The sequence below is a fragment of the Drosophila teissieri genome, chromosome 3R (genome assembly GCF_016746235.2).
Source record: "Drosophila teissieri strain GT53w chromosome 3R, Prin_Dtei_1.1, whole genome shotgun sequence".
Taxonomy (NCBI): domain Eukaryota; kingdom Metazoa; phylum Arthropoda; class Insecta; order Diptera; family Drosophilidae; genus Drosophila; species Drosophila teissieri.
In genome coordinates, this window is record NC_053032.1 from 26,623,304 (window position 1) to 26,648,584 (window position 25,281).

A 25,281-nucleotide genomic window follows, 5' to 3' on the forward strand; every position below is an offset into this window, starting at 1 on the left:
TGCAAACGAAAGCTTGGCTAAGCACCTGTGCAAACTTATTGTTAGCCTGCGCATTGTGTTCGATCGAAGCGGAGCGTCAAGGTTAACATGGCCGATTCCCTGGGCGAAATTACGACGTGTCTGCCAGGATAATTTTACGATTTCCCAGCCAGCCAGGCAGCAGGATACATGGGGTATGGGGTATGGGTATCCTCTAACCTCTATCCCCTGCCCTCAATCCTCAATCCTGAATCCTCTATGCTCTATGCTCTGGGCCATTAAGCAATCAGCCTGTTCGTAGCTATCTTTTCAACACCTACAAACGAACCGAACGCCGAAAGACGAAAGCCGATGAGTTCAGATGAGACACCATCTTTATGATGAACGCTGCGATGTCGCAGATAGAGATACGGATCCCCAGATCCCGGCTTGCAAATTACTTCAAAAAACACATACACCAGGGGAGGGGAGTGCTGGAAAAATCTCAACTGATGGCCGTCCACTCGAGCTGATGAGACGATGGCGATAAGGACGATAAGCGCTTACGCATTTCGCCATCCAGATCCCAGGCCAGGAGGCTGGACGAGCAGCGGGACGGGCAGCGGGAAAGGGAGAGGGAGGAGAGGGAAAGGGAAAGGGGCACAGACCACGTAGGGCCGGAACAACAATAGCGAAGTGTACACTCAGCGAAAAGCGGGGCTCGAAAGCAAAGTGAAAAGTGACTGGAAAGTGGGTCTAGCTAGAATTAGCCAACGAAATGGAAATGTTCTTCCCTCAAATGCTATGAACTGCATACAAGTATGTTTCTCTCAGTGCACCAGAACAAGAGAGCTTACGTTTGTCTCTCTCTCTCCCTCTCTCTTTCCTACGTTTTTGCGATTGCTGCGATCAGATAGGCGATCGTGTGCGACGGGGCGTGCGGGAAACGAACGGTAAAGGGGATGGTCATGCGAGGGGTGGGGCAGCAGCAGCAGTGGCAGGGGAAGGGGTAGGGGCAGGGGTAGGGGTTTCGGATCTGCAAGCGGCAAGTAATTTGATGTCATATTGTGTCACACACTCCGCTTGAAAGAGCCAGAGATAGATGCTCGCTGATAAAATCGGGCCAAGTGGAGAGGGACGGCACTTCGCATATATAAGTACATACATACATACATATATTTTTAACCCTGATTGCAGGACCGATCATCTGATCTCGCCCCGACTCCTTGGCTTTGTCGGATTGTTGGGATTTCTGTAGATTCGAGATGATCAGAGGACGAGTCCTTGTTGGCCGCCATCTGTTTGGTTTCGCTCCTGTTTGTGTTTATATCATAATTGTGGGCGTTTATATGGTCTGCGTTTTCGGTAGATCTGAGCACATCCTTTAGAGCCTTTAGGCCACTCGGCTGATACACTCGTTGGAAATCCGAAACTCGAGACAGCTAATGAGTGGAATAACAACGGAAACACACAGAAATCCAGCGACTTGTGTCGCTCTTTTGATGGACCGAAACATTCCGACAGTTGCGAGTTTTGGGTCAGATTTATTTGCCATTTATTTGGTTGCAGTTATAAATAAGTTAAATATTTGAAAGATTTTTCAAGCCAACTGAACAACATATGCATTTTAAATACCATTTATAATCTTGTAGGTGGAATTCAAGTTCGTTTTATGATTAGATCGTTATCAAACGTGCATAAATTTCATTTAACGAGAATTTGTTTACTTATAACTAGAAAGCCTGAAACGCGTAAACTAGCCCATAAATCGCAATTTAGTTTCAAGAAGGAGCATAAAATACTTCAACTCTATATCTATGGATTTCATTAATATTTAAAAGTATTTTTCGGAGATGCAAATGACTACCATTATTCCAAATTGACTAATTCAAGTAATCAAAACCTTTGAGTACTGAGCACTTGCTCGCTCCAATTATTCGTTTAATTCAACCGATTTGGCCATCTTCCCCGTAATTTCCACTTTGAGTTGGGATTACGGGATTACTTTTACGGATTTGTTTTTTATAGATTTTTTTCCCCTCGCACGCGTTCATTTTCATGGCCTTTGTTGCTGTGTTGCTGGTTTTTGGGCACTTTTCGGCGCTTCTTTAATGCTTAATGGTTAATGGTTAATGGTCAGTCTCGAAGTCTTGGGGTTTGGTCTTCCAGTTCGGTTCAGTCCAGTCTCCTGCTCTCAACGTTTACGAGGCCGTCACTTTACGATTATTTGCTGGTTGTCCCAGGTTTTTTGTTTTTTTCCTCACTTTTCGTATGAGCGTTTTTGGTCTTGCGTGGCGCATACAAATGATTTGATTTGGCTGAGATTTTCGGTGAACGAAATGCGAGTATCGCATGAGCCACACTCCGCTCTGCTTTCGAGCATGATTTTGGAGTTACTTCATTTGTCACTCTGGATTGTTTATTTTTTGTTTTTAATTTTATGGCTTTTCCCGAGAATTTGCCACAGCAGCCAGCCAGCCAGTCAGCCAGCCAGCAAGCCAAAGAGTTGACGCGTCGTCGGCTATTGACTTTGATTTTAATGGCCCTCGCTTGTCTTTTGCCTAATTTCACTTGGCCAGCGGCGGCCACTGACCAACAGTTAACAGCTAACAGCCGCCCCCTCTTTTTTGTGCCCCCGATTAGCACACTGGAAGAAATTAAGAAGGGGTTCATCATCCAATCCATTAGGGTTGATACTTGAACTGATAATCTGAAAATAATCAAACTTATGGTATGTGAACTACTATATCAAAATAGAAAGATTATCATCTTGTGGTTTTTAAAGTTATACTTATTGTGCAGTAACAATTGCTACTTAAATCCAATACATTTTAAAGTCTAAATCTAATTCTTCCAATCCCTTATTTTAGTTGCATTGAGTAGATGGTAAAATATTTTTCTCAGTGCCCTGAAGACTTTCTTCAACCGTATTTTATTTGCCCGCTATCTGACGAATTGTTGTACTTGCTAATGAGTTCATTTTAAGTAGTTCGCCGCATTCCAATTGCGGTTCGATTTGTATCTGAAAGTGCCTCTTAGACTGTGATTAGTTTTAATGGCTGGTTTTAGTTTTTACTGCCTGCACTAAATCGAATCGAATCAACACTCCATCGACAAAATTAAATTGCTATTTTAATGAGCCCCAAACCGTCGATAAATGCTTAGATTCCATCGAGGCATGGTCACAAAAATAAATGGAAAACTATTGACACCCAATAAGAGGCGAATAGTTTTCTCAACTTTTTCGCAAATGAAGCAATTAACACGGTTACCAAAAAAAAAGCAAGCCAAAAAAACACAACCGATGGCTGTGAAAAATGAATTGATACAAATATTTTGCAGAAGGCCATCAGAAAGTAAACACTGCAGTTGTGTGCGTGTGTGTATGTTTCCGCATGAGTGTGTGTTTTGGTCCCAAAAGTCTACAGCCCGCATAAAAAGTCACACAAAAACTTATCAGAGATGCAAATATGTTGCGGGCATCAGGTTTAAAGAGAAGGGTCCAAAGTTGTGGCAATAAGTTCAAGTCGAAATGTGAGCCTATTTAGTAATTTCCAATAAAGTTACAAATTTTATTTTGTATAAAATTTAATATTGATTTTAAAAATAATTAAATTTCAAAGAAACTATTTCTTTCCTAATATTTAAAGTATTTCCGTGCAGCTCATCTTAAATTTTCTCAAGCTCAAGAAAATGTAAGAAAACCCTTTGTCCAAAAAAGGTGTCACACATACGCGGGCCAAGATGTGTGTGCCTGTGTTGGTGCAATGCAAATATTTTTGACGTTCACTGAACTTTAGCAAAAGGCAAAAATTATGCAAGCTTCCCGCAGTCTGTGCGCATATGTGTGCGTGTGCGCTTGTGAGTGTGCGTGTGACAGCTGTGTGACAAAAAATTATGGCGAACAACAAAAGCCAGGCCAAGTTTTCTCGCAAAATGCGAAAATCATAAGGACAGGCTGCGGAGCGGGGTGAAAAACTATTTTCGCGACAACAACGAACATCTGCAAAGCGCTCTCCCACTGCGCACACGCAGTGTGGCCAATGAGAGAGTAACGCCGCCCCAAATCAAAAATGGCGAGCCGTAGAGTGGGATGGCATGCTAGCCGGCACTGTGTTGGTCTCGCTCTAGCGGCAGTCAGAGCAGCTAGCAAGCAGTGCAAGCAGTGCTGTGGTCATTCAGGGAAATTATCCTGCAGGAGATGTTGCTGCTGTGTTGCTGTTGTTGTTGCTGCTCTTGCTGCTGCTGCTGCTGTTGCTGGCAGTGCAATCCTTTCTTTGGCGTATTTGATTTCAATTTCAATTGCGGCGCATCCTTTTGACGTCCTTTATCAGCTGGCTAGGTGAACCTGTCGCCTTTGTTTGCCATGATAATTGCATTTGTGCGATATATTCTCCCACCCCTGCCACCCAAGCCCCCCCCTCTTTTACTCACCAATCAACACACTCCTTTGTCATTTATCAAACATTTTTTTTCTCAATTCCTTTTTTGGCTCAACTTTGGCCGACAAAGCGTGCAGCGCATGCAGATTAACATTTCACCTGTTCAATCTGCACAGGTGGGTGGCAGAATGGCGGTAAAGAGGGGGCTTTTTAAGGGGTTAAACGAAGGGGGGAGCTGCTAGCAATCAGCCAGAGTTGTCATTGAGTTGCTGCTGATTGAAAAGCCGTTTGTTTCATAAGCTCGCCTTTTTCATTATTATTGCTCGCTCATTCACACAGGCCACAAAAAGCGAAACAATGCGAAAATTTTAATGAAAATTGTCGCTTGACTTCATTTTAACTGCTTCTGTGTGGGTTTCATTGATAACAAAATGGGGAGAACCAACCAGGCAACATCAACAATATGCTGATGTCGCAACAGCAATCAGTCCGTTTTGTGTTAAAATGTGCAATTTGAATAAACTTAAATTAACTGATTTGGAGAATTGAATCAGTGAACTATTCCATAATTTATAAATTAAATTTACAGTTTAACAAGTAAACATCTATTATAACCAGTAAAATTCAGATTAAAGAATCCCAAAACATAAACATATAAAATCTACCAATTATACCAAATGCCGTAAATAATAAAAGTGAATTTATTTAAGCTGCCTAAAAACAATAAATAATACTTTTAAATCGATTGAAATCCAACAAAAAATATAAAAGCTATCAATAACATTTATAAATTATTAAGCAATAACAGCTTGAATGTGCCGATAACCCAACACAATTTAGCGACAAAAAGCACAATCAAATCAAATGATTTGGCAGATTTAAAGAGCACAGAGAAAATCACAGCTGCATTTCCCCAATTGAGCGTTAATTCGGGCAACAAAGAGAGCAAATAATAATTTAATAATTGTGTTAAAATATTAAACTGACAACAATTGGCAGGCAGCGAACGCAAAAGCCGCAAAAAGTGGCCGTCGAGATTTTATTCCGCCGATAAACACGGAAATCTCAGAGAAATCCGAGTCCGAAAACCGAAAATCCCACCAGCAACCCTCGCCTGCAGCAGCAACCCCCCAGGCAAAAAGGATATTTAACTATGTATCTGCAAAAGGGGGAGGATGACTGGTATTACGGCCTGACAAATCCTGCGAAGGCTCGTTCTCTGGCTCGAGCTCGTTCTGAATCCGATTTTTCCTTCTCCTGCTCCTGCCTTTTCCCCTTCCCCACCCACACAAAAAATTCCCCCGGCAATCTGGGATTCTCATTCTCGTATCGGCGATTGCATCGTTCTATTAAATTACCAAAAGGCAAACGACAAACGGCAAACGTGTGCTGGGCTTCCAAGCTTCCTATGCTTCCTATGCTTCCTATGCTTCCAGCTTCCAAAAAGTGGGTGGTGGCTTAAGCGGTGGCGCTGGGGGAATTGCCTGGTCCACAATTGAGATAAGATTGCCAGCGCCGAGATACAAGATATGTCATGTATCTCGCACACGAGTGAGACGACCAACGACGAATCAAAACCAAATTACATCAAATTCTCATCCTCGGCTGGCTGGCAAATAATTATAAAAGTCACAGCAGACAGGCAGCCGATCGAAGATAGAACATGCATCGAACGACGCTTTCCAAGGGGCCACTGAGGATACGCTTTACACGTGCACTACAATGAAAATACGTTTCTTTTCAGGCAGTTTTGAAAGAAATTCCAATGAAAATAGTGATTTAAAAGTGAGTTTCCAAACAAGTGATATTTAACTCACTATCGTATTTAAACTAGGAGATATTGCATTTACAAATTACACTTCTATAATATGTTTATTCTGAAACACACTTTGAAAGTAGTACACTCCATAATATTTAGATGGAACTTATAAGAAAATCTTGAAATTTTCATGTTTTGAGCAGTGTAAAGTCCATAAACGGATGCAGGTTCCATACACAAGCTGCGGAGGCCACGTGTGACTAATAGAAATTTGCATGCGCAATTATTTGAACAAACCGCAGCAATTTCACGGCAGCAACACGCAGCAGCAGCAGCAGCAACAACAATCGACAGACAAGCTAATTAGAAAAGAAGTATCCGCGGAGGGAGGGGAATGGAAAGGAGAGTCAGGAATCGGAAGAGGATATATTGTAGTAGCTGCCGCAACGAATCGATTTGGGCATTTTATTGCCCGTAAAGGACGCAGGTCCTGCGAGCAATTTGTGCATCGTTAAGGGTTACTGCAACACCACACTATGTCCTGTGGCATACGTACACCCCCAAAAACTGCGTTTGTTGTGATTTGTTGTGACACTTTGGGCTCGGAATGTTGTTATGCAAAAATTAGGCGCATAATTTTATTGCAATTTTTATGATCGAGCAGCGTTCGAAGGACTGTGAGAAAGTTTTCCTTTCAGTTTACTCCAACCTGATGCGATTTTAATTGTGAGAAACTTGGTCGTCCTAAATTGGAATTATGAGCCATTACGTTAGTGTCTTCCTGGGAGCGCGCATTTCCATGAAAATTATGATAATACTGTTTATTGGGAAAATCCTTTCTGTGCCGTTTTTATGCGACCGCAATGCAAGCGAACAATGGCGCAAAATGTCTACACCTGACAGAAGGGGGAAAATCGTGAAAAGTGCCTTTCATGTTTGACAAAATGCAGCGACAACAAAAAGGATTTCTTGCACTGATTTCGGGCACTTAAACATCCACGGCATCCATGAGCAGCAAACAAAAAACAATTTCGCTTCGAGCTCTACATATTTTCTTTATTTTCCATTTGTGCGTTTGCGGTGAATTGATGAAAAACTGTCACATCATCGGGTCTCCTTGTGCTGCAGTTGCGCGGCTTTGATGTTGCGTATCCCTTTGTCCTTGGGGATCCTGTCAAAGGGATTCCCCTCCGGAGCATTGAGTTTCACGGTCCTGCAGTTCCCCTAACATTTTGACATACCTGTTTTGATGTCTTCTTGTTATTGTTGATTGTTGGGCCCAAACACTCGACATAGTTTTCCGAAATTAAAGATAAGTAATATGACTCAGAATCTGAATAAAACACTTGTATTTCACAAAAGATTGCTTTTTATTACCCGCATTTAAATTAAGGTATGTATCCTATAGCTATGAATTTCAAATCGAAATATCATAACTTATTAAAGAACCAAATGCTTAAAATTAAACTAGCTATTAATATTCAAGATCAATCTTTCTTGTTTTAGTATAAACGAATGGTGTAAACGGTTTTGTATCTAATTTCTTGATTAACATCTTGATTCTCAATAATCTTGTGTCTCCTTGTGACTGTGTGGTTAATGGTGAGCGGTGAGCTCCCAATCTTTATGAAAGTCAACACCTGAAACACGAGAATTGCTGGTCTTAAAGTATAGTACTTTGTGGCACAGAAAATCGTTCGATATGCCACCATTTCTTAGCCGTATTCCCTTGCCACACATAGATACATCTCTGAAAGCCATAAATTCTTCAAACATTAGAGCGGAGCAGTAGATCCTAAGCCACCCACTTCGCATTCAGGGCAATACAACAAAAACAATAAAACGTGGCAGGCGCATCCTGCCACCCATTTTCGTCCCCCACTCCTCTTTCTCTCATTTTATCCGTGCAACCCCAACGAGCCAAAAAAAAAAAATAATGTTGCCTTTAACCTGGCCCACAAGTCACGGCCCAAAAGTTTTGTTGGTGTTTTTGTTGTTCTCAGCTGCGGCGTTTTCTTTCGCATTTTTCCTTTTGGCAGGACGAAAAACGCAGGGGAATGGAGCAAAGGCAGAAGCACACTGTACGCGCCATTTTCCGTGCGATTGCCAATGTTAAACGCAGCTCCCGAGAGCCAGCCAGAAACCACCCGCAACCACCAACCACCCACCCACCCACTGCCCACCGCCCCCTTCTTCCTTTGGCGTGGGTGTCCTTGCTGTTGTTTTTGTTGCTATGGCTGGTGTTGTTGCCGCTGCTGCTCCCTCTGGACCAGAAAAAGAAATGTTTCGCATAAAATGTTATCGCAAAGATTTACGACCCGACTTTTGCGCATCACACGCCACCCGCCCCCCTTCCCCCAGCAAACCAACAATCGCCCACCCCTGTCTTCTCATCCTCCCCCTCTACCCCCCTCCCAACTCTCGGCGATCCCCTCACCCCGCCCATGGCATCCAGCAACTTGTTTTATGATAATATACGAGCTTTCTCCGCTGAAATATAAATGTTCTGTGTATGAGCAGCGCCTCTGTTCTTCCGCTTTTCGGACCCCCTTTCATGGGCGGCTGTTGGGGGATTTTATCCCCTCCAAGATAGTACAAAATAAGGCTGAATAACATTTTTGGAATTAATTGTGAGACGCCCAAAACCCAGATTAATGATCATGGAATATCTGAAACATCTTTCAAGTTTATAACTAAAAGTACATATTTTCTTAATCTATGCTATAATATGATCATAATTTTTAAAGATATCTTGGACTGCCAAATATCCTAAATCTTATAGAATTTAAATAAATCATTTAATTCCAATTATACTTTTTATTGCTTGGCTTTTATTAAACGTCGTAAGCTGTAAGTCAAGCGTTGGATTTCTTATCTGGCATATCTTAATTATCTGGCCCCATCCCCCAAAAGTATTTTGTACTACGCCCATGGCCCAGTTGCCTGGAGTTGCTCCTTTTGCGCCATTTTGGCTGTCATCCTTTGCAGGAGTCACATCACTTGGCTGGCGTATCTATTTATCTAAGCATTTGTACATATTTATTTTAATGTTGAGGCAACCCCAGCGACTACAATTGTGCCCACCTCAGAGGCCGTGGCCGAGGCTGAAGGCAGCTCCATCTTCATTCCACTCCCCACACCCCATGCCACCGAAGTGAATCCACAATAAAAATGGCTGCTGTATCCATAAGATACATGCCACTGATTTCTATGCCAACGTTTTATCTCGGCAGGCGTAGGAAAGCTTTGGCTTTCTTCCTTGATATGTGTGTTTGGCTTTGTGCTTCCTTCTCCCTCTCCGTGTCCTTCTCCATCTCCATCTTCATCTCCATCTCCACCGTCTCCCTCGTGCGCCAAAAATCGTAAAATGAAGATTTTTCATGAGGATTGTAGTGGTTCCTTTTCGGCGTGGAGTTGGGGGACTGTGGCATCCTTGGGCGCATCCTTGCCGCTGCGGAAGTAATTTATGACTTTTCGTTTTGCAAATGTTTAAATCTAAACATAAATATTCGGCCCTCTTCGCCGGTTGAAACATATGAGCAGCGTTTGTATTTATTTCATTTGCCTTTATTTCGCCCCTGATAAATTGTGCAATTTATGGCTTTGGTCATAAACATAACAACGAGCCGAAATTCGAAATTGGCTTAAACCGGCGGCCGCAGGCTTAAATACGCCAATCGAAATCAATGACAAAATAATTACACTCATACGCGTACATGGATTTTATTAATCGAATTATAAGATATGGCGTCAAAACAAACACATTGAGCTCCGTAAGCCGAACCACAAACTGGAACAAGTCGCATGAGTCAGAGACAAATGTATGGTGATGTTAATGATATTAAAGGCAAATATGGAACGACTGTACAGTGAGCACTCGACGCAACTAACTGCGCGTGAGTGCACCGCGACCAGTTTCACTTTTAGCCAATCTCCACTGTGTGAGCCACACGCGTTGCCTTGGAAATTAATGAATTGCCAGCGATTATCCTGACCGCCTCATCATCGACATCATCAGTGCCAGCATAAATAAGCACAAATTCAATTACTTATGCCAAATAAGTAGAAATGATTCAATAACGAAACCGAGATACTCGTACAAAACGAAACTAGGCCCATACCCATAACACACACAGGCATCTCAGATAACGAGGAGATGGAGATGGAGTTGGAGTTGGAGATGGAGGCTGACAATCCAAGGAGTCCAAGGAACTGAACTGCGCTACCATTGCCCATTTACCATTTACCATTACCAGAGTGGCCCGATAAGCGCGGACACATACAGATACTGCGGACCATGGCGAGCAAACTGATCAAATATGCTTAATTATAATTTGATTTGATTTATGATGCCTTCTGATTTCATGTGACATTTGTAATTATTCTTGTCGCGCCCCGAACTGCAGTCGCGATCAACGAAATCATCGCAGAGGCAATAGCAGTCCACAAGTGCACTGGAAGAAATTCCAGAGACTGTACGAAGCAATTGAGAGTCATGTCCAAGTGTTAAGGAAAGTACCAAATTAGTCTACTTAACATTGATAATGATATATTCAAAACTCTGTATAGTTTTGTAAGGTGTCACACCTATGTATTTGTTTCAGTGCAAGAACTGACTGTTCGAAGGAACAACATCATCATCGTCACCATCATTGGCAATCGGTGCCGCTGTTCCTGCTGGTGGCACTACCTTGGTTGTTCCTGTGCTCTGCACCTCCTCCGCCTTGGGCCACTGGCAATGATCAACGATGTCGACAGTGACAGCGACGAGGAGCAAGCGACAATCCTGAGCTGCATACGAAACTAGCTGCGCCTGATGAATACGTACAAGAGGCTTATATACGTGTTGAAGAGGGTGTTGGAGTAATGTAATGCCCAGGATGCCATAATATTTACTTATCAAGGCGCTACACTGTCGAAATAAGTCATTCCGAGTGAGTTATGGCGAGTTCAAGGTGGAATTTTCAATTGGTTCTCGTCGCTAGCTAAACGCAGTGAGAAGCGCAGAGAAAGGCGCAGCTTTCGGGTTCTTCAAGAATAATAGATTGCGTTCTAAAAACAACTAAGCATACTGAAGATTTAATATTTTCCTCTTTCTCTAAACTGGTATTTAACAAACAGATACTTCTCAGCTTTAAGAGAAGTAATTCTTGGAAGTGAAACCCAAACTTTCCAGCATTCAATACCTCCATAAGGGCATATTTCATTCGCTCTTAAGCCATGCCACTTTATAATCGTCATCCTGGTGTGGTTTATTATTTGTTCTATGCCATCATATACTACGTCATATACTATATAAAGCCACAGTATATACACCCATATACGTTTGTAGTTCGTCAGCTCGGTTACCGCGTCTATGTCTGTGGGGAATAAATCAACACGCTGTGTGGCTTCGTCAACGATCCATCTTGGCCCGGCAACTTGGCTCTCGACTCTCGTCTCGACTCTAGATTCTAGATTCTCGACTTACCTGTGCGAGTCGCCTGTTTGAGGGGTCTAAGTTTGGCCTGCTGCCGTCGATCAAAATCAGGGGCCGCACCGCCGCCTGTTGATCGGAAACTCTCGCCTACGATCGAGTGACAATCGACGGTGCGCCGGGCAAACAAAAACAAAGCCAGATCAAATTTAAAGGTAGGTTGGCCAGCCCCTCAATGGAGATCAATGGGCTTCAGCCCAGCCACTGCCTCCCCCGCTTCGATTATCGCGCACCGATCACCGAAATCGATCAGTTAGGCATGAGGCGTGCGCCTTCTCCTTGGATAATAAGCTGAATAGGCGTATGACAATAAGCTATGTAATTATATGGCATATCATATCGGTCCGGTCGGCAATGAGCGAGCTCAACTGGAGCGGATTACCGAGATTACCAGTACCGAGAAGTGCGTGGGCAGCCAGTTGGAGCCCTAGAGATGGCCACAAAGAAGGGAAATCCGAGTCACAATTCCCCACTGGGTACTGGGTGACTGGGCTGGAGATGGCAGATCGAAATGATACCAGTCACGACAACTTGAGCGCACTTTCATAAAAGAGAAGGTTCCAAAGCAATCGTTCTTTTAGTTATTTGTAAATTAAAGATACGTTTATCTTGCTATGTTTGCAAGCTTGCCTAATTTCGAAATAATCCTAAGAAGCGCCTTTGATTCCAAGGTACAACTTCTGGTATACTGAATAACTTTTACTATTTTAAATTTTACTGTTTATAATTCACGATGCCATCGCGCAACTGCACTATAATTGCGGTTGACAAATTGCAGTCAGCGTGAGACGGATTAAGCTGGCAGTGTCTGCGTACCTGTGGCCAATATCAAAACCCTTTTCCACAGGCGGCTGTTCTGCTGCTGTCTTTTAATTAGCATGTCATGTGCACTTGAGCTGTCTCCTGCCACGCCCCCTTTTTTTCGGAGGAAAGTGCATTTCGCCGGATGACTGGCACTAAATTCAATTTACTTTTGAAATATACATACTCGTATATACGTTTCTCGGCTCGACTGCCACTCAGGGCCGCTCCTGCGATGATTGGCGTTTTTGTTTTGTGGATTGGAGGCTACGCGGAATCGGGCTAATATCGATGACTTGGCCATTGAGTGGCTGCCTGGATGCTGGCGTATCTTACCCACCGACCAACAGACCAACCAACCAACCGACCAACTGACTGACTGCCTGACTGACAGGGGATATTTATTAGCCAACTACTCAAACAGCGCCACTTGAGTTGGTCTCCTTTCTCGTGTTTTTATTTGCCCTTGCCTGTTTTAATAAGCGGTTGCCTTCTGGCTTCCATCTCCTGGCACAGTTTTCAATTAGCCGATGGCTTCGCCAAGGGTTTTTTTTTTGGGCCCTGCACTTTAATTAATCGCCGTGTCTAACAAAATATGACAAGCGCCATAAATTAAAGAGCAGCTCTCCCCTGACCACCCACTTCTCGCTGAGCCGGGGACACAGTCTCCCTCCCCACTTGGGAAGCAGCTTCCCAGTTCCCAGTTCCCAGTTGCCAGTTGCCAGTTTGGCCGAAACCGCAGGTGTGCGCCTGGAAAATTTGCGTGTGCGGACAGCTAAACTGCTACCGCGCTTAGTTAAAGCCCGTTCCATGGGGCATATAAATGAGAGATGTTTAACTAAGAGACACACACAGGCTTCGCATACAGTGAACACAAATGATGGGAAAACAAATGCTGGCAAGAAATCAGAGAGTGGCTGGCATGCAATGGCGGCAATGGGAGCGTGGGCCCAGATGAGTCCGCTGATTTGGGCCCAGTTAGTTAGGTGTTGGGCCAACAAATGGAGGAGGTGGGGCAAACTAACTAACTAACTAAAATAGTGTTACTATTCATATTGACAAGCTTAGTATAAGGGAATAAGTGAAAAAATAGTTTAAGTTCACCTCTGAAATGTCTTTCCTTTACATGATCATCATCGCAAGGCACACAAATAAGATAACAACTCTCACATCCGAAATTACAAAATCCAAAATCTTAACTACCAGAGGAAGGACCTTACATAATGCAATTATATAATATAGCCATAAATTCGTTCGCAGTCGTATATAAATTAAAACCGTGCAAAACAAAAGGGTTACGCTCCGCTCTTCTGTGGGCCAAAAACCGAGTGGTAATGGTAATGGCAATGGCCATGGCACAAAGGATGGGAAATGGATGCGGGAATGGGATTTGGCTGAGGGCGCCACATAAGCCACAGTCGAGCTGCATAACTCAAGGCGTCTGTGACATTTTTATGGCATCAAATATATATTTTATTCGCCGGTTGCCCAAAAATCACAGGCGTAGTGCGAAGGGGCAAGTCAAACAGAAATATAAAATATAATTATAATAATATATATACAAAAAATGAGATTATTCAGCATTATTTGATACTTTTATTGAGTAACAAACCCCCTTCTTGATTCCCAACGCCTCTGACAGTAATATATACATTTATTTTCCGTCACTTTTGGGCATTTTACATTCCGTTTGGGCCCATTCCCCTTGGCCAAATCCCCTGCTCCCCTTAACCTCAAATGCAATTAAAACAAAGAGAGAAAAGGGGCCCATTAATCCTTTTTACACAATATCCTGTACGTATGACCGCCAATTGGATGGCGGGGGTGTTTGACTTTTAGGGGAAGTGGGGGTGGTGAGGGGGTGTTACCCAGGAAAATGGGGGCTTCACGTTGCGGCCATTTTCTTTTGCCAGCTGCCATTTTTATGCTCGTTTTGTGAGCCTTTTTTATTGTCTGCTCTTTGGGTTTCCTTTTATTTTTTGTTTGCTACTCTTTGGCATTAAAAATGTTTTATGTTGTGTGCGATTTGAGCAACCTACTTTGCACATTCTCAGGGGCGTGGGAGGGTTAAGGGGGGCCACCAGAGATCTCATCGGTGGCGCTTTATTTTGTTATATATTCTCTACTATATGTACGCTCGACAAGGATGTGCACTCGTTTGTTTGCGTAGAAAGGCTTAATTTGTACAGGACTCGGCGCACACACACACACATGCGCGCCTTTAACGACTCCCAAATCGCATTTGTGTGTGCGACTTTTGTCTTGGCTTTAACTGTTTTTATGGCGCATTGCGACTTTTTATGGCCTTGTCTTCCGATGCACTGCCAAAAGTGGAGTACTTCGGCTGTCAAGTGAGCAATGTACTGTATAACTGACTCAGAGAAGAAAACATTGGAAGGAAGAGTAATATGTGAAAATTTTGAGGCACTTTAATAACTGGAAGTCTTTTAAATATACAAACTTTTGACGTGACATCTAACAAGTAACTTTTAAATATCATTTAAAGGTGAATACAGGATGTAACTGGTTTCAGAACAAAGGACAGTGCATTTAAATGTCCATGTGAGGATGTTATTTAAGCAGTCTTGTTTTGGCTCTGCCTATTCTAATGTGTGTTGCCCCCGGCCCAGGCCACGCCCCCAAAGGGGGAGCCCTCAGACCCCCGAAGGACGAAAAAAAAGCACACGAAAAGCATAAAGGATAATAATAAAACGGAGCCTTATCGCTGATGCCGATGCTGCTTTGCTTTGCTTTGCTATGCTTTGCCTTACTTTGCTTTGCTTTGCTCTGCTTTGCTTTGCTTTGCTCCTGATGATGGCGATGTTGAATGCCGCTCGCTGTTATAATAAAACAAATGGCAGCCCCATTTAATTGCTGGCCATAAATGTGCTTGGTCCTGCGTAGAGGGCATGTTGTATCCTTTTCGAGGATGCCACCGTCACCGCCACCGCAAGGAAGGCAAATATGTGTGAGTGTGGTGCGTGTATTACTTTTTATTATTATTAGTATTTAAATTTATTTGTTACTTTATGGCGTGCACGCTGATAAATCTGAGCAAGCTCGTTGGCCCTTTTAATGGCCGGCCATAAAAGGTAAGCCCAGAAGAGCGGGCCAAATTATAGAATCAAAGCAAGTTAAAAGTCCATTTAGTATCGCCGATATGACATAATTGAGTGGTCGCTATCTGTAACCACCAAAAACCCTGCTATGAAAGAACCCCTACAAATGCCAGCATATGTACCAGCCATTTGAGGCGATGTCCTGTGGCTTTTGTTTTCATTCGACAATGCAATTAATGCAATTGCACAATTGTTTTCTGGGGCACTTACAAGCGAAGTTCTCGCCGAGGGAAAACTTTGTGCACTCACAATTGGCACATTTGGTTTTATTACCCAATTGAGCAGCTAATTTGCGGGGAGTCGACTTCAACCCGGCCAAACAAGTCAATTTGCGGTGTATCTCGTTGAAACTCGCTCCTCTCCAACCCCTCCATCGAAGGATACACTCACATATCTAAGGGGCAGGACTGTCGTGGCTCATTAATGCCTGTCTGCAGCATTTGTTATGATATTTGTATTTGTATACTCTCGTATATATTCATTTTCGTGTGCTGCCGTGATTTCAATTTGATTTGTGCGATGATTAATTCATGCTGGGCATAGGCCACACCTACCATCCAGCCTGGCCTGGTAGTTCCCATTCGGATGCCCATTCCAAATCCCATTCCCATTCCCTTTCCCATTCCCGTTCCCCAATCTGTGCGATGATAAATGAACTTTATTTCGCTCCCCCCCCGATCTCCGATCTCGGTGTGTTTGTATTGATGCTTATCCGCGACATTCCTGCCGCCCAAAGTGTCACTGTTGTCGATCATTTTTATGTTGTGTGCCTTCGCAGTTTGATTGACAAGCCGGAGTTCGGAGTCCCGAGTCGCGAGTTCATTTTACATGCAGCGATCATCTCGGAACTCGCTGGTTTTTACTTGTCTGCCTTTTATGATCGCTCGTCGGGGCCAGGGAGTTTACCATAAAATGCCCATTAATCATTTGATAGAGCCGCGTAATGAACTCCAACTCCAACTCGAACTCGAACTTCAGCCGGGCAGTTTGCCAAATACAAAGTTTTCAATGTTTCTCCTCTTCCCTTTTTTGTTTTTTTTGGGGTTTTTTGTTGCACTTTGTCTGGCTTTGGCACCTAATCCTGGCGCACAACTATGCCGTTTGCATTGTTTCACGCACAATGGACACAAAGGACATGTTTGCACTGATTATCAGATTAGGCCATTGTACGTACAAATTGATATTGTCATGTTTCAAGTGCCAGTTTGCCATGGCCAGTCTCTCCTCCTCTCTCCTCTTCAGCCGGAGGCAGTGCAGAACTCATTGAATGCTGTCGCCAGTGCCGATTAAGAGATTTTTATTTTCGCACTCGCCACTCTGCCAACCAACCAGGCCAAAACAATGGCCCAGTCGCTTCGGCCAGATTTGCAATATTTAGGCTCGGCTTCCTCTTGTTTTCTGGTTTCGTTTTGACGAAACAATCGCCGCACAATGAGCCATGAGTGGTTTTAGCGCTGCGGTCCTCCTCGTTTTGGTCTAGTTTCTGGCCCAGAACCGATCATTAGCATAAAGCCACAACGGCGACGGCAATTCCCGATTCCAATTCCCATGTCTGTGCTGGGCGTTGGCCGAAACGAGACGAGACGAAAACGGGCAAGGATTAGCTGAAAATGTGCACATCATCCTTGCCGGAGATCCTTTGAGGTTGATCTCCGTATCGCACAAGTAATCGCAATCGCAATCTTGGCCCGGAAAATCGCCCCAGGTCGTATCAGATTTCGCTGGAAATCATTTGGCAGGATTTCCCTATCAAGGCAGCTGAATCGATCGGTGGATTCGGGAAGGTGTTGGCGGCTACTTTTGCTATGATCTTCAGATTTCTTCAGTTCAGCCAACTTGTCTACGAGTGCAGATGGTTGCTGTGAGATATGCTAATCTCTTGGCACTCTTAAAAGGGGGTTTCCAGAATCTTGGATGCATTGTGATAAGTGTTTTTGCCACTTGGCCATCTTGATAAAGGGAAATGCCTTGTAAATGTGGTTCTTGGTATTGATATTAACCTACGCTTGGTGAACAAAATATATACCATTCAGTGGAATTCCTAGTTAAGCATCACAAGTACTGAAACGGTGATCTGCAAGTATGATATAAATAAAGTTATCGTTTATAAGTAATCACTTTCTTTTTTATTTCTTGGCTAAGACAAGTCGGAAATTTGTGAAACAATTTCTAGACTGCCGACATCTTCGTCATTTTTGAAAACGGTGGCCACGGCCTTCAGAAATCCCCTCGGCATTATAACCGGCCAGTTGTCGGCTTTGAGGACCACATCCTTCAAGTAGTATCTTCCCTTTGGCACTGGACACGGGTGCGTATGAGCGGGAAAGTCCGTGTTTACGCCAAACTTTATACTCGGCTCAAAGTACGTCCAATAGGCCTCCAATGCCTTGCAGATGGATTGCTTGGGAGCGGTGAAGGGAAGCTGCTTGTACTCGCCATCGCCCACGGAATCGATGAAAGTTTCACCGACAATTAAAACTGATTCATTATCCAGATCCTCCTTCAACTCGAAGGTGCCATTTGCCAGGCGTTCTCGCCCCAAGAACCGAATTTGGTTTATATCTAGTGGCATTTTGGTGCCATTCGAGGTAATCGATACGAAACGCGCTTCATAGGTTTTCGGAAGCAATGCCTGAAAATCAAGTATCAAATAGTTTGTAAAATTATATGGTTTTAATGTCTTACGTATGCATTGCTAGTCAGCATTATTAGTACACAAAATAGAATCTCCTTCATTGTTTTACTGGTTTGTCAAAGAATTTAAAACTGTGTAAGCGCGGAAATGTTTTGGATATTTATAGGGCCAAGCTATCATTAGATCGTACATTGTAAGTCTCTGTACAATGTTAATCAAATAGCATGACATGTCTACGTAACTTGTACCTTGTTCATGATATATGATAATAAACTGTGCTAACAAGTTATTTAGTATACTAGTTTTATGCAAGTTATTTAATAAATTTAGTTTTTTTCCTTTATTTATAGTGGTTACGAAATATGGCTTTTAGTATATGTGCTATGTGGAGAGTAAGCGCCTTTAGAATTGCACTGCTTGCGCCTCTTGCAATCAAAGAACTTCGAGGCACGATCACTACATGATATCACATGTAGCAACGCATCCCATTTAGTACCAACCCATTTGGTACCAATCCGAGCCGAAAGTGCCTTTCACAGCCCTTTGTTCGGGAGATGAGCTCCTAGGCGCCGGGTCATAACTCTTAGCGGCTGTTGCAGCTATTTGTTCGCCTCGAACGTCGATACTATGGGTATGGTATGCTATATGGTACATGGGCAATAAAAATATTGGCCTGCCTTCGCCGGCAGGACAAAGGAATTGCACCATAAAATGCATGCACAATTTCCACACAGCAGCCGAGGAGCAGCCGAATCGGGGAACGGATGAGCAAACAAAGCCCTCCAGATCCCCGGTTCCCTTTGTCTCGCAGGTGAAATCCCACCGAAACTAGTGCAACACTTTTGGCTTATAGACAAAGCCAAGTGCAGACTGCAAGACCTGCGCAGGAGAAGGAGAAGGGGAAGGGGAAGTTCAGGATGGCCAGGACGCAGAAGAGCAGAAGAGATGGTCGGTAGGTCGGGTCTTCGGTCTTCAGCATTGTCTTCGCAGAAGTCGTTAGTGTGACAGGTTGGATTTGTTTTGTGTACGGTGCCTAAGTCTGTCATCATCATCAGCATAAGACTTGTCTGGCGCCAGCATTAGGGACAATATTTTCGACTAAATATTTCGTCACAGGCTCAGGTAAATTCCGAGTGCCAAGGCAGAACATATACCATACATATATACTCGTATGGAAGGGAAACGAGGGCGTAGGCCAGGGAAAATCGGACATCTCTGCGGGCGCCTATTTTGGTCGATTTCTATTTGGCCTGCTGCAGTCGCAGTTGCATTGATGATTTATGCGTCGGAATTACAGGTGCACGGAGCTACAGGTAGGCCAGGCCAGAAAATATGTTATTAAATCAAAATCCAATAGGCACCACTTTACGTCTTCCCTATTTGCATTGGCAGTCTCGCATTTGATGCATTATCCTGCGTACCTTTCAATCAATCATAGAACTAGTGGTAGTTCCCAAAAACCAATCCTCTTTTCTTATAAAGAATAAAGTTTATTAGGCTGAGCCAGCTTTTTGGTACTGCGAGAGATGCATATGCAGATGCAGAGGTGCACATGAGCTGCGTGTGGTGGCATGTGCCCCGAATCGAAGCCGCAACATATTGGCACACTTGAACTGACTCTCCGTGCCGGGGCACGTGCTCCGTGGCCCACTTGAACCGGAGAAACTCGAGGACTGCATCCCGCTCCTTGGGCTCTGATTCAGCTACTGTTCCTGAACGAACTGCTGCCGGGTGGCGAACAAAGTTCGCTGGCAACAATCAGGGGGGTTTTTTAATGCCGGCAAAGTCGCACGCTCTCTATTGGAATTTTCACAATGAGCACACTTGAGATACTTTTCTTTCTCCCCCTTTTCTTTTTTGTGTTTTCCGTGGTCGAGACATGCAGAATAAGGGTAGCGGGCGGTGGGTTGTGAACTTTTCGGTTGGCGAACAATGGTTCAAGTGCTGCTTGCAAAACAAAAAGCGTTTTAAGTTTTAATTACGCCAGACACAAAAGGCCGCAGCAATGAACAGGAGTTGCCACGACACATGGTGGTCCTTTTTTTTGTGTGAGGTTGTGGTTAAGGATATTGCACTGTCTTGCTGGCTTACAGCGGCCATATCGCAGTGACAATCCATCGGTAACTTTCCTACCTCGCACCTTGCATAAGCCGTATCGGCTGCCAAATCTCCAAATATTTCTCAACTCGGTCCGAATCAATTTGGAGCCATCCCCTTCCCCCTCCCCCTCCCCCTTCCACACACACACACTATCCATCCCCTCGAGTGTGTGCCATCAGCAACTATCTATCGAATACAGGCAGCCATAGCTTGTCAGTGATTAGATTTCCAAACGCGCTCTTAACAATGCCACCAGTAGCAACAATGAAAATCACAAGAAGCCCTTCAGCATGGATGGCCTTTTGGATGACTAGATGCTACCCTGGCATTTGGGAATGTATTTGAGATACTTTTCAGATATATAGCCTAAGATACATAGCATTTATAGGATGAGTAGGAACTTTGAGTTCATAGGAATCACATGTATTAAGAACTTTCTAACAATCCATACTTGGAAGGTCTACCTAATTCTCCAAAATAATATCTAAATATCACTAACACTGCATAGATATCTCATAAGTAGCACAGGCTTTCGAAGTCCATGCTTTTGATCACAATTAATACCAGAACTACTCATACGTGTAACCCCCACCTAATCCGCTAAGTAAGGGGTATGGAAAATTGCTCAATTGCTCAACTGATTAGACTTTGTTTTCAATTTGTCTTTCAGCCGTTCATTCACAGTCAGCCAAGAAGGTGAAGCCAAAAACAAAAAGCCAAGTTGAGTTGAGTTGAGACGACATGACAGGCGCGAAGACAGAGACAGCCACACGTTTTTAATCAAAATTGTACAGGAAATCAAAAATCAGTTTTCAAAAAATAAAAATCACAGTTTCTTATCGCGATGTTGATTTGTGGCTGCCGTTTGTTGTTCTTCTCGTCTCAACTTATTTTGTTATTGTTTTTTTTCTGACTTTCTTGGTTTTTTTTCTGTACCCCAATTGCTGGGGCCATCAGAAATTTTTGGGTTGGCAGGGCCGTTTGTGGCATGTAATTTGAGGAAAGCAGCGCCGAAAGCAAACGCAGTAGCTATGAAATCAATTATGCGATAAAGATTTGACAGCACAACGCACTGGGCTGCGCTGCTGGCACTCGATAATTAATTTTAACGCTTTATCGCAATTGGAGGTGCGCCACATGGCGGGGGCCTCCACAACTTAAGGGGGCTTCCACTTTAAGGCGGGGATCGGGTGGGGATCCGAAAGATAGTAGCTGCCGATAGCCGTCCGATTTGATTGAAGTCTGTCCAAAAGCGGGGCCCCGTCTAATCTGTGACACAATTGGTGGAGAAGTTATGAGTGTGTGCCTATGAATTTATTACGGGTAAATACGTAGATTTCTGATGCGCTTGCTGGCCGACGACGGGGCAGAGATGCTTTCCCAAGATATGCAAACGAACTCAATTATTTATTTTATCACAAATGATTTTGCTTATCGAATCTAGCAATCGCGTCATCTTTGTCCCTCCTCGCCGTTCGCCAGCCACAGAACCACAATGACGAAGGGCAGCAGAAGACCTTTCTCAGACCTCAGACCCAAAGAATCCACTCCACTCCACTCCACTCGTCGTCTGGGCTTCTTGAGTTTTTCTTACAATTGCTTGGGTTCGGGTTCTGGTTCGGTCCTGATTGAGGCCGCCATTATTCAAGGAGCCCAGCCAAACTGCGCTCTCCGTTTCGGTGGCATCTTTTTGGCGCTATCTTTGCGTTGAAATCTCCACAGTTCATGTCAAATTTCTTGTGTTTTTATATATCATTCGACGGGCTGTGGCTTCCTTGTAAGTTTGTAAATGCAGCCACGGCCAATGCTGCACGGCTGCAGCTGCATTTTGCATGCCCCTCCACATCGAAGTCCTCGTATCCTAACCCCAGCTTACCCCCCCCCCTTCCAGCTTTGAGTGATTGTCAGGGGTTTATCTTTTGATGGGGCCTGGCTTCTGTTGCCAGAGATACAGTACGTGTATCTGTATCTGCGGCGGAGGCTTGTTAATTAAGTTTCAAGCAGGTTTCGTCTGGGCGTTGCTCGAAAGTCAATTTTTAGCACCTATTGACATGCAAAGGACCCGCATGCCACACACTCAAACCATTCCACAAATTCAGAGGGCTTCACACACAAACAGAGATAGTGATGGGAAAAAGATTCATTGTAACCATGGGTAATATACAAAAAAATTCATAAGTTATGTTATAAGTTATGCATACTGCAGAAAATAATCAATATATACCAAATATATGCATTTGAACATCTTTAGCGATACGAAAATTCTAAAAAATTTATGGAACTACCGTCCAAATACTTCTCATCACTAGATACAGATACAGATACAAAGACTGCAGTTTGGATTCGGGCAACAGGCAAGCAAATCAATCAATTCAACACGCAAAGTTGTTGCCGATAATTTCTCTATTTTGACTCGACCGAAGACGAGAACGAGGGGCAATAAATAATAACTCAATACAAATCCCAATTACAGGACGATTGCCACCCGCCTTGCCGCAATCGAGGAGCCAAGGACCAAGGAGCTAGCAACAAGGACGAGGGTAACACAGACCAACCCTCTGGCCAAAGCAAAGCAAAGCAAAGGAAAGGAAAGCAAAGCGAATCCTGGCCGCCTTCGATTGTCCTTTTTGCCACCCGTACATATAACTGTGTGTGTTCCCTTCATTTGATTCGATCAGCGGGGTTTCGCCTCCATCAACCACAAAAACAACCAAGGCCAAGGACCGAGGGACCGATAGTCAGAGGTTTTCCCACTCCATCCAAACATACATCCCCTCCAGTCGAGTCGATTTCGGGCTTATCCTGCAACCGGCGCATAAATCGTCGGGCTGCTCCTGCTGCTCCTGCTTCTCCTTTATTTAAATTTTCATTTAATTTGTTATTTGTTTACATGAAACACACCGATGTGCGACGACAGCGACGGAGGCGACATATGACAACATTCTCAGCCGGTCACAATTGCCATTGTCTGAGTACGACTCGAGCGGGGGCGGGGGTAGATCACGGGGCGGGGGGGTGAGTGTTTGGGTCAGGACAACGGCGTGGTCAACGTCATCTATTGTGACCACACACCTGGCCGGCGAGCAGAGGATGGGTCAGTCAGTCGTGGGCCACTGTTTGGCAACAGTTCCTAATTGCTGCATTCAGTTGGTGACTCCTTTGTGGCGGAGGCACGGAAATTCTGGGGCGGCAACAGAAGTTTGGCAAATTAATTCCTCGGAGACCGAAAACAAATAGGTGCTATTTTCTATTTTTCCAGGAAAATATCTTGGATCTCCATCGAGCTGTACTTTATTGATTACGAAAGTAATCAAACATATTCTGAATATGTTGAAAGTGTTTGAAACTAAATCGAATTCAAGAAGAGCTCTGTAGAATAATAAGTTAAACAACTTAGTTTATTCTTTCCTAAATACCCAACAGCTATAAATTATTAACATACTGATTGAATAGTTTAAAACGCAGCCAACTCAAAACCTTCAAGCCCCACTTTCTGGGGAAAACAATGATGTTTTTAGCCATTAAGCATTCTCGCAGCTCCACAGAGCCACAAACTATGTATGCAAATCAGCCGAGAAACCCCATTTTGTGGGCCCCACCCCGAAGCATTTAACGCAGTTTAAGCTCGTCCGAGCAAAGTAGTTCAGTTCAACGGAGGGCAGACCCATAGATGTATTCAGAAATCTTCCCAGCGATAAGCCAGAGACCATAAATACGACATCCGAGCGGCGATCTTCGGCGAATTAGCAGCGCGGAGATCGGGGGGAGATTGGCCGGAGATCGGGACTGGGGTATCTGGACAGCATCTCTAACAAATTAAGTGGACAAGCATAAATCAAATGGCTGACGACGAATTTCGAATGAAAAATCAATAAGCAGAAAACTCTATTCGCTGCGAGGGAGTGGGGCTCCTAAATCAGAAACCGAATTCCGTATTGGATTGGATTGAATACGGACTGGGAATGGGATTCGTAGATCTGTGGCCAAGCTGCGAGCTGCGAGCTGCGTGTTTAACAACAAACAATTAAGATGGCGTCCAATCGATAAGGCCCGAAAAAAAAGCAGAGACAGAAAACGCAGCCAGAAACGGGCCCAAATCGTCAGCAAAACAGTTAACAGAAGTCGTGGCCAATGGGGCTGATGAAACAAATGGGCCATAATGAAATAATTATGACTGCGCTTGGGCATCGAACATGGCTCATGGCCCATGATAGACCTGCCTCCCCACCTTCCCTTCCATTGAAACCAGCTCTCTGATTGAGGCTGAAAAACAATGCCAGGCACTTTATCGAATCCCCATCTAAACGTGGCCACTCGCTCGCTGCCAAAGGATATGGTTTGGATTTTTGCTTATCGACGGCTTGGCATCTGCCAACCCGCTGCCAGTTGATGGACTTTGATTGCCGCTTTTGGCCATGCGTGATATTTATTTGTTAGTTGACACAAAACGCTGATTGCTGGCCCACTGCACAGTGGTTAGGATATCACAGAAATCGCACAAAAAAGTGTTTGTTTGTCTTTTGTTAGAACAACATTAATAGTACCCAGGAACACCTTTTGCCGAGTGATTTGTACTGCTCATCGGGTTGCGATGAAATCCTATTCAGGCTGCAGTTCCAGTAAATAGGTTTCCCTTTCACCAAGGTGTGCCCAGTCCATCCGCTTTGGCATGTGGCCCGTGCACAATTGAGTGGCCAAGATGAAAAATGAGTCCCGAACCGGGCCAGCGACTGGAAACATTTTTAATTTCGCCAGCCATTGTGAGCTGCGGAAAAAATGAGCAGCAAAATTGTAAACATTTTTGCGCGCCAGCATCAAGATAAAACCAATCGGCCAACCGACCGACCGACAACTGGAGGAGCTGAAACCAAGGCAAAAACCAGGCGAGCCACAATGGATGCTGGATGCTCTCCAGAGGACTATTTGGACAGCGAGAAATTAGACACGTGATGGGCGGATGGTCCTCGGAAGCGAGATGGTGGCGACAAAACCCCGCCTGATAACCCACACAAAAACCGCACAAAAAGCGACTTCACTTTTTGTTTCCTCCT

At 44.1% G+C, this 25,281-nt stretch overlaps 1 protein-coding gene across 1 annotated transcript; it reads right to left on the reverse strand.

Annotated features, from left to right (window-relative positions):
- Nucleotides 1–17,632: 17,632 nt before the first annotated feature.
- On the reverse strand, nucleotides 17,633–18,244 carry LOC122621677. The gene is made up of 2 exons (XM_043799626.1): nucleotides 18,181–18,244; nucleotides 17,633–18,127 (listed from the first exon to the last, which is right to left on the reverse strand). The coding sequence occupies exons 1-2, from the start codon at nucleotides 18,229–18,231 to the stop codon at nucleotides 17,633–17,635; spliced, it is 546 nt and encodes a 181-aa protein (XP_043655561.1). The 5' UTR covers nucleotides 18,232–18,244.
- Nucleotides 18,245–25,281: the final 7,037 nt, after the last annotated feature.